Source organism: Adelges cooleyi, unplaced genomic scaffold (genome assembly GCF_023614345.1).
Source record: "Adelges cooleyi isolate 19-005CV unplaced genomic scaffold, UGA_ACOO_1.1 ACOO_flye_CR_arks_rails_tigmint_CR_PRNA_21, whole genome shotgun sequence".
In the NCBI taxonomy this organism is placed as follows: domain Eukaryota; kingdom Metazoa; phylum Arthropoda; class Insecta; order Hemiptera; family Adelgidae; genus Adelges; species Adelges cooleyi.
In genome coordinates, this window is record NW_026095871.1 from 7,577,653 (window position 1) to 7,595,062 (window position 17,410).

General features: G+C 31.5%; 2 protein-coding genes and 1 long non-coding RNA gene across 3 annotated transcripts; 2 read left to right on the forward strand and 1 right to left on the reverse strand.

Annotated features, from left to right (window-relative positions):
- Positions 1-7,354: 7,354 nt before the first annotated feature.
- On the forward strand, positions 7,355-11,839 carry LOC126834911 (nuclear cap-binding protein subunit 1). Its single transcript, XM_050567135.1, has 14 exons — positions 7,355-7,610; positions 8,233-8,330; positions 8,404-8,589; positions 8,657-8,850; positions 8,926-9,319; positions 9,397-9,494; positions 9,577-9,816; positions 9,887-10,024; positions 10,092-10,195; positions 10,275-10,522; positions 10,614-10,792; positions 10,882-11,200; positions 11,263-11,376; positions 11,448-11,839. Exons 1-14 carry the CDS (start codon positions 7,568-7,570, stop codon positions 11,559-11,561), a joined length of 2,469 nt encoding a protein of 822 aa, XP_050423092.1. The 5' UTR covers positions 7,355-7,567; the 3' UTR covers positions 11,562-11,839.
- LOC126834920 (fructose-1,6-bisphosphatase 1) lies at positions 11,257-16,476 on the reverse strand. Its single transcript, XM_050567146.1, has 8 exons — positions 16,336-16,476; positions 13,328-13,556; positions 13,103-13,247; positions 12,856-12,962; positions 12,564-12,717; positions 12,339-12,476; positions 12,107-12,223; positions 11,257-12,025 (listed from the first exon to the last, which is right to left on the reverse strand). The coding sequence occupies exons 2-8, from the start codon at positions 13,498-13,500 to the stop codon at positions 11,840-11,842; spliced, it is 1,020 nt and encodes a 339-aa protein (XP_050423103.1). The 5' UTR covers positions 13,501-13,556; positions 16,336-16,476; the 3' UTR covers positions 11,257-11,839.
- Positions 12,593-13,244, forward strand: LOC126834928 (uncharacterized). The gene is made up of 2 exons (XR_007685115.1): positions 12,593-12,984; positions 13,045-13,244. It is a non-coding gene; the product is annotated as an uncharacterized LOC126834928 (long non-coding RNA).
- Positions 16,477-17,410: the final 934 nt, after the last annotated feature.

Sequence of the window (17,410 nt, forward strand, 5' to 3'; positions counted from 1 at the left end):
TTTTTAAATCCGTAGTCTCTTAATAAAAATGGGTATCTAATTATTTAATCCGTTTATAACAAAACTATAAGTTCATTTCGAAGTAACTCTATTTGTTATTTGATATAAATTTCAGAATAGCGTTATAAATCAGGAACTTACGGCCAGTGCTCTGGTTGGGTATTTATTCCAGTGTTATTTATTTGTAATGTGTTTCAACGGAGCCGTTTGGGTGTTCTACCTTAGTGATTTTGACATAGTGAAAGGTTCAAAATTAAATAATCTATGTGTTTGACTAAATAATAGTATCTTGATCCGTCCTCGTGCGTGATGTCGTGTAAAAAAAGGTAATTTTCCTTACAAGAATTTCAACGGTGTGCGCCATTGTGTGTGCAACTTTTTTTTTTTAAATCCACTTGCACGGAGTAAATATCTATACTTAACTACCTACCTAAAAAAAAAAAAACATTATTAAATTATCGATAAAAAAAACTGACAAGAGACTATTTGTTATTATTGTGAGGTCAATAAAATTACCGCGGAAATATCTAACCAGTGTGTGATTTAATTCCATTTTACTACTTTTACCGTTGTTCCTGTAACGTCACGTTTGTTATTGCTTATTATACGTTGTCCTTAGAAATAATAACACAGAAATAAGAATGTGCGGTCATGTTATCAAAGCACTGCGCCGATTGTCAGTGCAGGAGTGACGGATGGCACAATGTGCGCTGGAAAAGGCACCGTCGAGTGGGTATGGCTGGCTAACTGTGCAACGCAAGAAAACGTTTATCCGCTCTCGTGTTATGCTATTATACTTACATTAATTTATAGTGTAGTTACAACTAGTAAATAATTCCCAGATGGACGTTAAATCGGTATTTAGGTCATTTGTGCTCATGTGAATTGCACTTGCGGTTGATTTTATTTTATTTTACATCATCGCATATAGCACATATATAGTAAACGATCCCATCCAAAAGTACTTATGTTTTATGGGAGTGCAGCTGTGCTCCGTCTTCTGTCACGCCATAAAATCACCAACAGCAAGTTCTAAGTATAAATTAAAATATATGCATTGCAATTTATGACGGTGGTACCCATTGACGTACAAAACAGGACTGGCTCTTTTTTTTTTTCAGTAGCCTTTATTGGGAAATATGATGGTTTGAAGGACTGGCACTTGTTCAGTTTTATTGATCAGTTATATATATATACCCAAATAGTACTATCTACACAAATAGTATAGAAAATATAAGGGAAAAAAGAAGAAGAGGCAATATAATTTATATGTATAATATAAATAATAAATTAGCCGATAACAGGTTTGCATTGGAGAAATTTCATTGCCTTTGTCGATTACTTGCATATATTTTATGTGCATATTTTATGTGCATATTTAAAAAACGACATTTCAAACATGTTCTTGTTTAATGTGAAAAAAAAGTAAAATTTACACAGATGCAAAAAATAATATTTTTCTCAATAAAATTACAATTCTATGCATAACATAATGCAGTAATATTCAGTTTTAAAGAATAAACTAGGAGTATTCTCTAATGTGCTATTGTAATGACTGTTGTAAATAATAAATAATACAAATGCCCTAGAGTATGTTAAACAATAATAATTATGTTATGTATTTAAAATGTTTACAACTCAAAATACTGTAATGACACGAAAAAAAATATATCAAGATAGATTAACGTATTACCTAACATTGATTATAAATACATACTAGGGTAATAAAATAATAATAATATACAATAGTATTTAAATTCAAATGGTATTATGCATTCTACGTTGTTAATCTTAAAATAGTTTTGTAAGTCGGGACCGACATTTTATTATGTAGGTACCCTAATATATATTCTTATAATTATTGAGATTAAGACTTTTGAGTTAAATGTTCTTGGGTTGGATACAATATAGAAATATAATTAAATAAATCATACTTATTGTATGAAGGTTTTAGGACTATAACATAAAACTGTTGAATCGCCTGAAATATTATTTTATTATCATTTGTATTTAAACAAAGTTTAGATTTATCATAATTATTATTGTTATATGTTACGTATGTGACTCATGTTTTAGTATTAACACAAGTTATTTAGTATATTATAAGGTTTTAAGATTACCGGATTTTCAAGTAAGTCGACCATATTCCCCAGTAATATTGTACTTATTTTTAACATTTAATATTATTTTATGAAATGTGAGTGGTGTGCCAACCGCCAACGTTATTTTAAAGCACTATAAATTATAATACTTCCCTTTGAAGTTTGACAGTCAGTTTATAGCACAGGGATTTAAAAAAATTACAACTCCTGACCAATAAATTTTCTTAACTGATTGTCTAAAACAAAGACTCATTGCAATGTGTTTACGTTGTTGTCGTAGATAATTTGGTTAAGGCCTTAGGGTTAATTTACTCATTATGCTATAACATTATGTTATAGCATAGTGATGTTTACAAAAATTAATTTAATTAATACCTAATAGACATAGCTTATATGTGTATTTAACAAAAACAACATTAACTAAAATTTTCTTTATTAAAAAAAAAAGTATTCATTTTGTTATAATTCTTTACGAGACGTAAATAATTATGTTTTTTTTTATAATTTTATTACAAAATAATTAATATTATAAAAATATTTTTAACATAAGTTGAATCATTAACAATATGCTATGTATAGCAAGTTGATTTTGATAGACATATTTTACAATAAAACCAATGTCATACTAATAAATAATATAAATTGAATTATTAATTATTTATAACGAAATACTTTTATTTTTAAATTACTAATCTAGCAACCATTTTCCTATTATTCATTTCGTGTTATTTTTTAAAGATATGATCATAGTCCTAACAAGTAACAAGTGAGGCCCGAGTAGGGGATTCATTGTCCCATCCACAACCCGACCTTGACTCAAGGAATATTCATGTTTTCGGCTAATACGATTTTAAGTTTTCATTTTAGATGTTGTTCGATAGGATTATAATATAATATTTCATATGCTAAACCGTACAGAAACAGACAAGATTACATAAAAGTCATGCACAGTTTTTTTAAAGCTATTTTAGCTTAGATTCGAAGCTTAGAAGGTATTTATTCTTAAATTGTGTGTGTGTGTGTTTTTTGTTTGTGTCTGGTAACTTTTTTGTCTGGCCGATTTTTTTTTTTTCATTATTTGGGGTCTCCTATACATGTTAAAAACTTAGGTATACCACTCGGTACAACAACGTTCCAATGGAATACAGCGGAAGACCGTATAGTTTGATAGGAATTATTTATGATTTTAGGCAAACAGCGAAACAATTACGCACACAATTGGTTTACAACATAAGCGGCTCGTGTTTTATTTATCAAATAAAAATAATGCACATCAGACAGGTTTTATGTAATAACGCGAAGCCGAGTAAGTTTTTTAAATGTCGCCGTCCGTCTGCGGAGTTGGTGGACTTGGAAAAGAAGTGGTTTCCTCGCCTGCGTCGTACACGAAACCCAATTCCGTATAATACTTTCTGCACACCTCATCGTACACTAGTCGACTGATTTTTACTGCATATTGATATGCGATGTCGAGCGGTGTCGGTCTTTTTCGATAATCAGCTTTAAACGAACGGATTTGCGCGCTAACGCTCGGGCAAGCCGTTTCCGATACTGTGCAAAAATTGTCTAAGAACGGCAGCACGTTGGTTTTGGCTTGGTCGTTGAGAAACAATAACAATCTACGAGAAAACACACGCACTTTTGCGTTGTAGTCGGGGTCCGTGTCTCCGATGTACGTTTCTACGACCAGGTTTACATTTTTGGATACATCTTTAAACCGTTTCAAGCAAGGCAGGATCGCCATTACCAGCAACCGGGTAAACCGGTCGAACGTTTCGTCCGACGGCATCGTGTCGGTTAAATACTTCAATGCGCTGTACATACGGTCAAACATTGAACCACTGTTGGTCAACTGAAGCAAAGCGAAGTTCATGATTGTCCAAGACACGCTCAAGTCCACACACACTCCCTCGTCAGTCTGCCTGTCGTGCGGACGGTCGCCGTTTTCTTCACGTCCTTCGAGCGATTCGTCAACATGGTTTTCTTCTTCTAATTGGTCCTCTTCTTCCGCTTCCGCGTCTCTTGATATTCGCACATTTTGTCGATACTTGGCTTGCCTTCTAACGTTGCTTTTCGCTCTGTTGCACACCTCTAAAATGCTGTTGAACAAATCAATAAATTTCATCACCGCGTTCACGTAGACACATGCTACCAAATGAGTGACCATATATTGTCTTACGCTTTCGTTGTGGTCGCCGACGAATGTGTTCGCTGAGTTTTCGTTGTCGACAAACAAATTGCCCGACACGAATAAATCTTTTCCGGTGAACGATGCGAATCCGTTGTCTTCGAATCGATATTTGGCTCCCACGTTGCCGATCCGGTCCCATCCTGGAAAGCTCAAAATTGCATCTAACTGGTCAGCTAGTGACGGTTTTGTCTCTTGTGCACCGAACGATTCTTTACAAATCAATACCGCGTAAATCAGTACACCGATTAATACGTGGCAAAACATATCGTTTTCAAGTGGAATTCGTTTTCGGGCTTTTAAACGGCTGTGAATAGTCTAATCATAAAAACGTATGGTAAAATAAATTGGTTCGACGTTGCTTTCCATAGCAAAGAACCTAAGCGTTGTTATTACAAATACCGTTCTCACATTTTTCATTTTCAATGTCAAAACGTTTACCCAGCCCAAATATTTAATTTAATTTTTACAATATATTGCCACGAGCATGAAGCATTAGTAATATAATATGAATTTTCTTTCGTTGCGTGCATATTGTACAATTATTAATCGTTTATTTATGAAACGCGATATGTCACGATTTTGTTGAAAATTACTTTTTTTTAATAAATATGTTCTGTGGCCATAGACGAAGTAAACGATCATAAGATTTACTTATTAATTATTTAGTATGTTCACAATAAGATATCAACAAACCTAACAGTTCGTCCAATATACATTTTTTTGTTAGGTCTTTAGTCTAGAAATAAAACTGAAATCAATTGTTGTCGTATACGCCTGTATTAATTAAACCATAACCGGTAAGTTGATAAAATTACAATTTGGTTATATTTTTTCATAGACTTTCCTGTTAATCATATTTGGTATTAATACAGGTACTTTAAAAGTAATATGGCTGTAATAAAAATGTGTATGATTAAAAAAATGAAGAAATGAGTTATCAACACGGTCTTATGGGATTTTTGGCGGCAAATTCGAAAATGTTGATAGCCTCAAAACATATCAGAACACGCTAGATTTAGCCTTGAAAGTTGTGATTAGTATCAAAACTAACAAGTTCCATTGTATTATGTGAACATTTGATACTGGAGGCTATTTTAGTGGTATCTTATTGTTTATCGTTTTGTGTCAAAACTCACATCTTCCAAACTTCAACCTCGCAAAAAGACATAGATAACGAATAAAAACTAAAACTTTGAAGACAGATTCGAGTTTTTTAGTTGAAGAGTTGATTATTTTTGTGTAAAAACAAATATGTTTGGGAAACTGCAGAATTATATGGCAATTATGAGATAAATTGTATTGCCTAAAGAATCGTTGAGTAAAGAGACTCGAGAAACGCACAATAAGAATATTATAGTTTTAGAAAATATCGGTCCAGAAAATCGTAATTAATACCGATATACAGGGTGTTTCACAAAGATATAACAAATGAAATAACTTTTGTTCTAGTGAATATTTTTAAGATTTTAAATACAAACACGGTTTTATTGCTCTTAACTGTTTTACTTTTTTAAACTGTTACATTTAATTTTTAAAATTTTAGATAACCATTTTATTATTAATAATTTACTGAGCATTTTGACGGGTCGACAACCATTTTTGGATAATTACTTTTAATGTTATTTGAGTTTAAAGTTTAGACGGGAGGTGGAGTGCGGTAGAGTAGGTCCACTCTTTTCTATTCACTAGAAAAAAAAGGTATTTCAATTGTCATAGCTTATTTTTTTTGTTAACGTTTGGCTATGTTTGTTAAAAATCAAATCTTAAAAGTTGAGTTATTAAAACTATTTAAAGATAAACTTTTAATTTTTATGTCAATACAAAATAATAATAATAACTGATATAATTTTTACCGTATCAATTTAAATTTACAATCTGAAATATCACTTAAGTTATCGAAAACATTTAAATAGTTAATATTATATTCCGTCGTATAGTAAATAAGTAATGAAAGTGCATTATCAGAAACACACACTTGATAATAATTTATATTGATTATCCTTGACAAATTAAAAAAGCTGTACTAATTCATAAGGTCGAACGAATGTCTCTTACGACGTTCTTAGCGAATTAACTGATTACTAGTTTTATAAGTTTTAAAAACGATTTTGTAACTCAAAATACGACCCATTTAAATAAATTATAACAACGGGTGTTAGTACTTTTTTTTTATGCAAAATCGGGTATACGAGTTGTGAAAAAGTTGTTATACATGCATATATTTTGGTTTTAATTAAATTTTACAATAATATTTATTGGTTTTACCGAGTAAAAATTAAATGTGTCGTTTGACACCATTTATACGCGCAATACGCTTACAGTATTCAGCTACACTGTACTTTCCAACCTGATCCAAATTATTTCATTAAGATTAAGTCTTCTCATATTATTTATATTTGAGATTCCAAATGATGAAAGTTTTGTTTAGTTATTTCTCTGCAAGTGCATTCATTTTACTAAAGATATATTTATGTCTCATACATTTAAAAAATGTTCGTTTCTAAAATAATAACACTAACTGGATGTCGTTTTTTACTTTTCACCACTACTATTCTTACGATTGACACAAATGTGGAAAAATTGATAATGAATAGAATTGGGCTTAATATACAATTATATTAATCTTTGACATTATTAAAATATAGTTAGTTAAAATGTTCTTTAACACTTGGTTACACAGAACGAGTGTAATATATTGTTTTAATAGAAACGCCTCAAATATATTTTGAACGCAACTAAAGTTACAGAAAAATATTTTAGTTGTATGGTTGGTATTTACAATAATTAACAATTAATTGTTGGATTTATTTTACTGATGCCCATTGCATACCTTATATTTGTATTTTTATAATTATATCATTATTATACTATTTTAATGAGCTTACCTTGTGAGTTAAAATACAAGAATCACAAAAATACAATAAAATAAAATATTGAGTTAATACAATATTTTAACATTAAAATTCGGTATTGTTATTAAATATCTTTATTATCATTAGGTTGGTCATACTGTATTGCAGCATATGTAATCAAAATATCAAGCGGCAGCGGGCAGCGGTAGGCCGCAGCTTGGCAGTGAGTAAATTGTAATTCGTAGTAGCGATTTTATCTATAAACTAAGGTCTAAGTATAAACTATACATTATACAGTATAAAGTCTAATCGTTGATGGTTTAATGTTTTAGTTAATTTACAAAGTATTTTAATTTAAAGATTCAAGACATTTCTTATTTTAGCTGAAAGTAATTTTTGGGAGTGAAGTGTTCTCAGGCATCATGAGTCGCCGCCGTTTTCAGGACAGCTACGAAGACCTATACAGTTAGTATATTTGTATACTTGTTATTTTTTAATTTAAAACAAACTTTTGCAGTTTTGTGCAGCGAAAGCATAATTATTGTTCTCATGCTTTAATTATTGGACGTAAAAAACAAAACGGGAGAAAAATGTATCTTGTTATTGTTGTAATAGTTGCATACACAATCAGTTGTTCATATTGTATTCTTAACAATTTTGTAATCAATTTTTTCTTAAATTTTATAGCAAGATAAATTAGAAAAGGTTTTTTCAATTATCATGCACTAAAATATAAATGGAAATTTATGGTTTGATTAGTACCTAGATATTTTCAAAATAAATGTTACGATTTTTGTTTTAAATAACTTTTATGATAACAATTTTTATTTTTATTTTTTAAATCATTATTTTCATTTTATGTTAATTGGTATTACAAATTATTTAGCTATTATTAGTCTCAATTTTTATTTATATTTAGAATAATAGTAAATTTTATATTTTTGTTAAATTTACTATTCTTTTTTATGTTCATTTACGCTGTCATTGGCAGATTAAGTGGCCTCATAGAATATTATTATAAACGTATTTAGATTAATAGTATTATTACTTATTTGTAACTGTTAATGATTCGCTTTATTATGTTTAGGCGCAGACCGAGCTTACAAAAAACGCCGTCGTGGCGGTTCTGAATGCGATGATTTAGAAGACAGATTACAGAGTCTCATACTAAAAATTGGAGAAAAGGTAACAATTTTTGTTAAACTTTTAATCTATGAACTTGTAATCTATAACTAATATTCTATTCTTTTTTTTTTAGACGTCCAGTACATTGGAAAGTAATTTAGAAGGTTTAGTGAGTGTTCTAGATGGTGACTTACAAAACTTTAAGAAAAAAGTACTGAAGTTATTAGTCGACTGCGCTGTTAACATGCCAGAAAAGTGTACTATATATTCAACGTTAGTGGGTCTGTTGAACGCTAAAAGTTATAATTTTGGTGGAGAGGCAAGTTAGCTCAATGGATTAATTTTGTTTTTAAATTGTTTTAATGTAATTTTACTTCTTTATACAGTTCGTCGAAAACATTGTGCGTTCCTTCAAAGATTCCTTGAAAAATAATTCTTGGAATGAAGCTAGAGGTGTTTTGCGGTTTATCGGTGATTTGGTGAACTGTCATGTTGTATCTGCAAGCTCTTTTGTACAGCTGATGTCCAGCTTGTTGGACGTAACAAAAGAAGACGGAGTTCCTAATGTACGAAAAGACTGGTAAGGAAAATTAAAATATGTCATTAATCATTATGTAGCAGGTTATTACAATTTATTATTATTTTTTTTATAAAGGTATTGTTATGCAGTTATGTCATGTTTGCCGTGGGTAGGGCGGGAGTTGTATGAAAAAAAAGAATCAAATTTAGAAATGTTATTGACCACGATTGAAGTGTACTTGAACAAACGTCCAAAAAAACATGTTAACATGTTGAGAATATGGTCAACGGACGTGCCACATCCACAAGAAGAATACTTGGAATGTCTTTGGAACCAGATAAAAAAACTCAAACACGATAACTGGACAGAGACCATCATACCAAGACCTTATCTTTCCTTCGACAATGTGCTGTGCGAAGCTCTTCAACACAATTTGCCTGTCATTGTACCACCGCCTCATCATAATGCTTGCGTGTATCCAATGCCTTGGGTTGTATACAGAATGTTTGATTACACTGATGTTACCGATGTGAGTTTTTAAAAAAATAAAATCCTTACTTTATTACTATTTTTTGTTTACAATAATGTTTTCTCACGTATGTTTAGGGTCATATCATGCCAGGGGCCCATTCGATTGAACGATTTCTCATAGAAGAACATTTGCAACAGATTATTGATATGTCTAGTAAAAATAGAAAAGAGTGGTAATAATTTTAATGTTATGTATTTTTAGTTGAGTAGTGTAAGGATATTGTGTAATTTCTTTTTTACGTTTTTTTTTACTAGCGCAACAAATTTGATGAACTTTGTACACAAAAATAAAGTTCCTTTGGAATATTCTATTGTAGAAGTGATCTTCAGTTTGATGTTCCATCAGCCGAAACCAAAATATTTAGAAGTCATGTTCGGTTCTGTATTTATCGAACTGTCAAAACTTTCTACCAATACAATGCCGCTTGTGTTAGCTCAGACGACAGAAATATTGTATTCACGTATTGAATCTATGCACGTTTGTGCTTTTGATAGGTTTGTCGAGTTATCAACTGTGGCTATATGACAAACTGTTCGATTATAATAGTGTTTTTTTTTTTTATAGATTCGTCTCTTGGTTTGCATATCATTTAAGTAACTTTAAGTTCAGTTGGTCTTGGCAAGAGTGGGCCGATTGTTTAGCTTTAGATCCTGAACATCCAAAACCTAAATTTGTGCGAGAAGTACTTCAAAAAGCCATGAGGTACATTTATTACAATTACGACAAAAAAAATACTATTGTAATGTATGTTTTTTTTTTTGCTTAATAGGTTATCGTTTTATGAACGCATGCGTGATATAGTTCCTGTTGAATTTGAACCGCTGTTACCTGAAAAACCAGATCCAAATTACAAATATTTAATGGAAAAGTCCAGTAAGTTGTTTGCTTTTGTTAATAACAAACACTTTGTAAAATGCATTTATTAAAATTATTCCATAAATTTTTTGCACAGAACTTCCAGGTCAGATTTTAGCCAATACGTTGTTAGCGAAAATACGAGCCAAAGCAACTCCCGAAGATATTATTGAGATATTAAAAGAACCTCTATTGTTAGAAAATGGAGAAATAATGCAACCGGTCGATACTGGACTAAACAATCCCATTAAAATTGATGCTTTTGTTCAAACATTGTTGTACATAGCGAGCAAGTCATTTTCACATGCATTTGCGGCTATAACAAAATTCATAATTGTGTTTAAGGTAATAATGGGGTTAATATATTTTAATAGTCTTAATTTAATTGATTGATTAAATTAAAAAAAATAAAATTATGTATTACGAACACTTACAGGCTTTAGGAGAAACTGATGATGGGCAATTACAAATTTTACGTAGCACTTTTGATCTATGGAGTGCCAACCAGCAAATGTTAACTGTACTAATCGATAAAATGTTAAAAACACAAATTGTCGAATGTTCATCGGTCGCTAATTGGATTTTTTCAAGGGAAATGGTGCCAGAGTTTACAAAGTAAATGCTTTTAATAAATAAACAACTTACAATTTGCAGTAATAAAAATAAATGCATTAATCTAAGAAGAATTATAATTGTAATTTTAGACTTTATATATGGGAAATATTATCGCTGACAATCAACAAGATGTCCAGACACGTAGATCGGTTAACGAGAGAATTAAACGAAGCCAGAGAAAAATTAAGAACCACTGCGGCCGCCACGTCAAATAGTTCAGACGACAGTGATACAGAAACAGAGAAAGTCGAAACCAAACCACCGACTCGACAGTCGACTACTACATTTGGAGGTCAGGTACCGATGGAAGTAGACGATAATGTTACAGAGGAAATGGTCGAACGAATGGAAGAAAAATTAGAAATGGCTCAAGCCGATCAAAAAAATCTGTTTCTGATTGTTTTTCAGGTAAACGTTAAAGAATGTTAAGTTTTTTAGAGTCTTATCTAAATTATGATTTATCATTTCAGAGGTTCATCATGATATTATCAGAACATTTAGTAAAATGTGATACCGACGACAGACCATTTGATACATACTGGTATAAGTACACAATCGGACGACTTCAACAAGTGTTTTTAGCCGTGAGTCCTACTGTGACTTTAACAAATAACTTGAGCTTGTTCAGTAATTTTGATTTTTTCTGTTTTTATAGCATCACGAACAAGTGCAAAAATACAGTAGTACACTAGAAGGATTACTCTTCACGCAGGACTTGGATATACACATTCTTGAAGTATTCCATCAATTCTTAGCTCTCCGTTCATAAATATTGCTACTGGTTGTGCATTTCAACATGTGACTTAATTATTAATTTACTTAGTTTTTACTACATAGATAGATTAAGGTTTTGATATTTATGTCCATTCCTCGTTTATGTTCCCTCATAATTATTATGCTTTTTTTTTGAAAAAAAAAAAAATTATTTTATTCTGTAAACTATTAAAATCACAATAACGAATTTTAACATTTATATGATGGCAATTATATAAAATTATTAATGTTTTATAAAATATATCGTTTAAAAAAAAAAAAAATTCCTACAAATCATGCGTGTTTGTTGTACATTTCCAAAAGTTCGTTAACATCATCTTTGGAACCTAAAAATATTGGACACCTCCCATGCAAAGCTGTAGGTTGTATGTCCAAAATAGGTATTTTACCGTTGGACGCTACGCCACCAGCTTCTTCGATTATGTATGCCATCGGGTTGCCCTCGTACAATAAACGCAACTTGAAGATAAAATAAAGAAACATAATAATTAGTCATGTAAACCAAATAGTTAATGTCCGTAACGGAGGAAATTTAAATACTTTGCCGTTTGGAGATTGTTTTGAGGCTGGGTACATGAATATACCTCCGTACTTGAGTGTACGATGTACGTCGGCCACCATCGAACCTACATATCTCGCTCCATAAGGTTTTCCATACTAAAAAATATATATATATATATATATATATATTATATTGCCTAGACTAGAGCTTGTGTCTAATTTCAAGCTGTACTATGGAAAGTACTTACTAATTGATTGGTTAATATTATACCTTGGGGTCTTTTTTTTTCAATACGTATTCCGTTATGGTTTCGTCCCACTGATGAGTGTATCCTTCGTTAATGCTGTAGATGTTGCCTTTGTTGGGTATTTTGATGTTGCGGTCGGTCAACAGAAATTCGCCAAGTGCCTAACGGAGAGGTGTCAAACAAAACCGTTCGATAATTACTAATATATATATTTTAATTACTATCGATTTAACAGTCATTGTAATTACCGGATCCAACATGAACCCGTTGACACCGCTGCCTTTGCCCAACGACAACACCATCATGGTAGCGCTACCGTAGAGTGCGTAACCTGCAGCCACCATAGCTCTACCAGGTTGCAAAACGTTCTTGACGTTGATTTCGTTGCTCTCGTCAATCGTCCTGCGAGAAAAGATTTAACACATAAAATACAAAAAAATGATGTGAGCTGGCCAAGACTTATCCGATCATTTTTTTTTTGTTCTGTCAACAGGGTGTTGTTGTGAGTATTGCGGACTTGAAATAATAATTAATTCATACTTATAAATTCCGAAGATGGATCCGATGGATACCAGACAGTCTATGTTAGACGATCCGTCCAATGGGTCGAAGCACACGATGTACTTTCCCCGTTTTTCAGTCTCGATCTAGAAAACATCCAATCGTTAAGTACGTCACAAGCCAGTCGTTGTGAATACAATATCATAACAGACGTTATTCTGCTTGCAGATATCATAAGGTACAATTATCGTGGGACGTGTCGTCCCCCTATCACCGGTATAGTTACCTCTATGGTAGTTTCGTTTTCTTCGCTCACCAACATGTTCACCTTGTAGGACGAAGCCAACATGTTGATAAACAATTCGTTGCTGAGAACGTCCAATTTTTTCACGTCTTCCCCTTGCACGTTCGTGGAACCAGCCATGCCGTACCTGCGACGCAAGACGGGATTTTGATTGGCCATAAAAAAGAAAACCAAACAATAGGTATCTACCCCATTGCGCATACTTACAAATGATCCAGACCCGCCCGGCGCACGGCCGAGCTAACGGCTTTCACGGCTGTCTGTATGCTGGTCAACAATTGCGTTAGGTCTCCAGTGGCCGTAGGCACCTTTTTCTGTTCGTCCAACACGAACCTGGTGAGCGTCATGCAATTGGAGTCGAACACTTGTCGTTGCGACATGGTGCTGGTATGGTAATAGACGAAGGTACTAAGTATATGGTGTGATTTTGATTGTCCTTAAGTAAAACAATAAATTATTTTTTCAATAACGACAGTGAAAAATAATATCTATAAAGCGTCGGCTGATTTTTGTACAAAAACAATCTACGGCTGTGCTCGACCTATCCCGACAGGATCGAATATTATGTTGGCCACCCTCTCCCCCTCCCCACAAACTTGGGTTCACTTTGATATTTCCGTCACCCTAGGCTAGTGTAATAATATTATTATTATGTGTTCGAATAACGACCTCGTTCGATTTTTTGCAAATTAACCGTTTAAACTCAAACGCGGAAATGCAAAAAAATAACATTGAATAAAATCAATTGGGACGATCGTTTCTGACGTTGCACACGGAAGCTATTGCAATAATAATATAAATTATTGCATATATCTACCTCAACATAATATTATAATATACCTAGTCATTAGTTCTGATGTTCAATTATTGCTAATGTATTGCTAGCACGGCCATATCGAATTTTGTTGACAATAGTATTGTTGTTTTTACCAGCTCAAACCTTGTTTTCGCCCTAAAACTTTTCAAGCCGTTTATTGTTTGTATTGAAAATGGCCAAAGTAATTTAACGAGACATTAAAAAAAAATTGATGGTGCCATTTTTTTTTTCAAACGAGCTAATTGAGTTTTAGTTTATGGTGTGTAAGTTTAGGTATTGCCAAGTCCCGCCAAGAATATTCCAGTAGGAAAAGAACAAAAAAGTTTAGATTTATGGTTTACAAGTTGCACGTTAATTTTGTTTACAGAGAGTGTTTCTTAATCTTTTGTAGGACATAGCAGTGGGTAAAAAAATATTTATATACCCACCTGCGTTTATTATGAACGTTTTTTAATGTTGGTTAATTATTGATAATGAGTTTCTAACACGCCATTAACATTCCGTTTTTTATTAATAGTATATAATATTATGTGACCCGCATTTGAGAGTTATGCACATTCGACACATAAAAAACCAAGTAGTTTATATATATACATTTTCAAAATATAACGTTAAGTGCTTATGACTGAAAAATATACTTAAAACTGTTCCACGATATTTTTGAAATATTAATTTCATACTTTGCTGCCCCATTATGTTACTATTAACTATTAATAATATATTATTTAATGTGATGTATAGGTAAAGAACGAGTACAATTTGTTGTATGTAAATTGAGATCATTATTCAGTAATATTTATATTACTGTACCCTATTGGAACGGTTTAAAAAGCATATTATCTAGATCAAAGTACACTTGACACGACCGTGTGATGTTCAAAATAATATAGGTGTTACTATTATTGTTATTACCTACTTCAATAATGTAAAAAAATTTAATGTATATTATTGTTTTTTTTTTAAGTACCGTACTTGATCAATAGTACAGTTTTGTAAACACTCATCGATAAAATATGATTTAAATGTTATGCAAACCATTTGTTTTAGAATATATTCTAAAATCAATGTACTCGGGCAATGATTAATGATTAAAATTGTCTATTGTAATAACTAAATAGATATTTTTTCAACAGTGTATTATGAATTCTGATTACACATGTTTTGTAAACAAATACTAGATACTAGATAGGAAGGTACCTAATTATAACTATTATATCTATCAATAATAATTGCTAAGAATTTATATAATTTTTGTATCTATTCATATTATTCTTTAAGTAGGTTATTACAAAGAAAAGTTATTTTGTTTTTAAAGAATACGTTTATACATTTGTTTTAACCGTTATCTTCCTTAAGAAGCATAATAAAATGTATTGTTCCACTGAAATACGATTAATTCGACAATCATAATTGTTAATCTGGTTGGTTAATTTCTTATTGAAATATTTTTAAACGGTTCTAAATTTAAACTATAATTGGTTTTTTTGTAGCTTAGCAATGTCAAAAATAACTCCACGCTTAGTTTCATGGGATCGGGCGTTTACCCAGGAATTTCAACACATTACTTAAAATTTAAATATTTATAACTTTAAAAGTATAACTAGGTACTCCATAATAACCGCAATAATGGTCAGCCGACAGGTTTGACTTTATATATGAAGGGTTCAGGGAAAAAACCAGCAAAGTCACTTTTTAAAAATGGCAATTTTTTGTTATAAAATTCGTTTTGGTACAAAACGAATCTGTTCTTTACTTTTAAGCACGATTATAAACAAAAATATACAATATTTTTAAAAGTTTTAAGTATTTCTTTAACATTTTAAAATATATTTTAGCATTACTTAAACATGTTTTTCTTAGATTAGAAAAAAGTGACTTTTCTGGTTTTTTCCCTGTAGCCTTTATATGTACCAATACACAAAAATTACCTATTCCTATAATTCTGATGGTAGATAAAGATGAATAGTTTAAAACAAAAATATTGAAAAACATAACAAATGTTACTATTGATTTGGTTTTATAACATGTATAACGCGTTTGTTTAATACTATTTTACATAGGTATAGCCGTTATGGGTTTATTGGGCATCATTTAATTGATTGTGTGTTTGTCAACGAGTAGATCAAGGTTAAGTTATGTAGATATAAAAAAACATTTCCGTCTGAAATGATGAATTGAAGTACCACTATAATATTATTATTATTATTAATATGTTGTTGTTGTTGCGTTCTCGGTTATTACATATTTTATGTGGACCGTGTTAATCGTTTTAGCGACACGACGGTAGGAGGGAATAATTATCACTGACAAGTCTGTATTTTAAAATAAAATAAAAAATGATTAAAAATTCAAAGTAAACGTTTTTATATTTTTAATAATATTTATTATGAATAATTACCTCGGACACTGTGCTCGTGCTGATCAATGTGACTCGCTTCGGTTAGCCGACTTGGGTCTGTTGCCAGCTGACATTGAAGTAACGACTGCAACTATTCATAGACCGCACTGCACTGCCGGGACCACTCGGTTGTTGTTTACAGCCTGTGATAACACCAACATGTATAATAATACTATGTAATTACAGCTGTGTAATTGTATTGTAGTGCGACCGAGGGAGGGAACACAAGGCCCAGAAAGAAACAATCTCTGGGTTTTTTAATTAATGGTGTTTTCAATATTATATTGCCTCTGGTCGGCTCGTCCGTCTTATCTGCCAGAGTTCTCCTCCTCTAAAGTCACGTTTAATAATAATTAATATACATAAACATACACAATTATTATTATCGTCATTGCTTTGTTTGTTTATAAGTTTATAGTTTCATTTTGTAATTATATAAATAAATTATTTTACTCAAAATTTAATCCAAGGTGATGAGTGGCGCTCAAACTGACCGCAGCGGTACACAACGGGTTTTGCCAGAAATTTGTAAAAAAAAACTTAAAACGCCAAAAATAAAAAAAAAACACTATTTAATGGGGAAAAATCAAATAAAAAAATTATGTTAGTTCTATTACCACAGTTTATTATGTTACAATTAATTTGGCAAATTTTACCAGTTTTGCGACCTGGTATTTTTGGCAACCTGTGCTTTAATTTCCATAAAACTAAATGTCATAATGAATGAATATATTATATTTTTATTTTATTTAAATATCGTGTTCACTTTTACTGTTTAAAAACTTAAATCTGATATTGTAGTTGAAAAGAGAACTTCAAAAATGATTTTCGCTTAATCGTTAGAAAATATGTCCGGAGATGTCAAAAAGTTACCACTGTCATTTAACAGTACTTTAAGTACTGGTTACATCATACGGGCATCTTCAAGGACTGATGCTTAGCAAATTATTATAATTTCACTCAATATTTAAATTTTACTATTATCGTTGAACGTTGTGGTTTGTGTCGACATTATAATTGACTACGGTTCAAAGACCCATGTCTGTGTATTGTGTAACAATAACATACAATTATT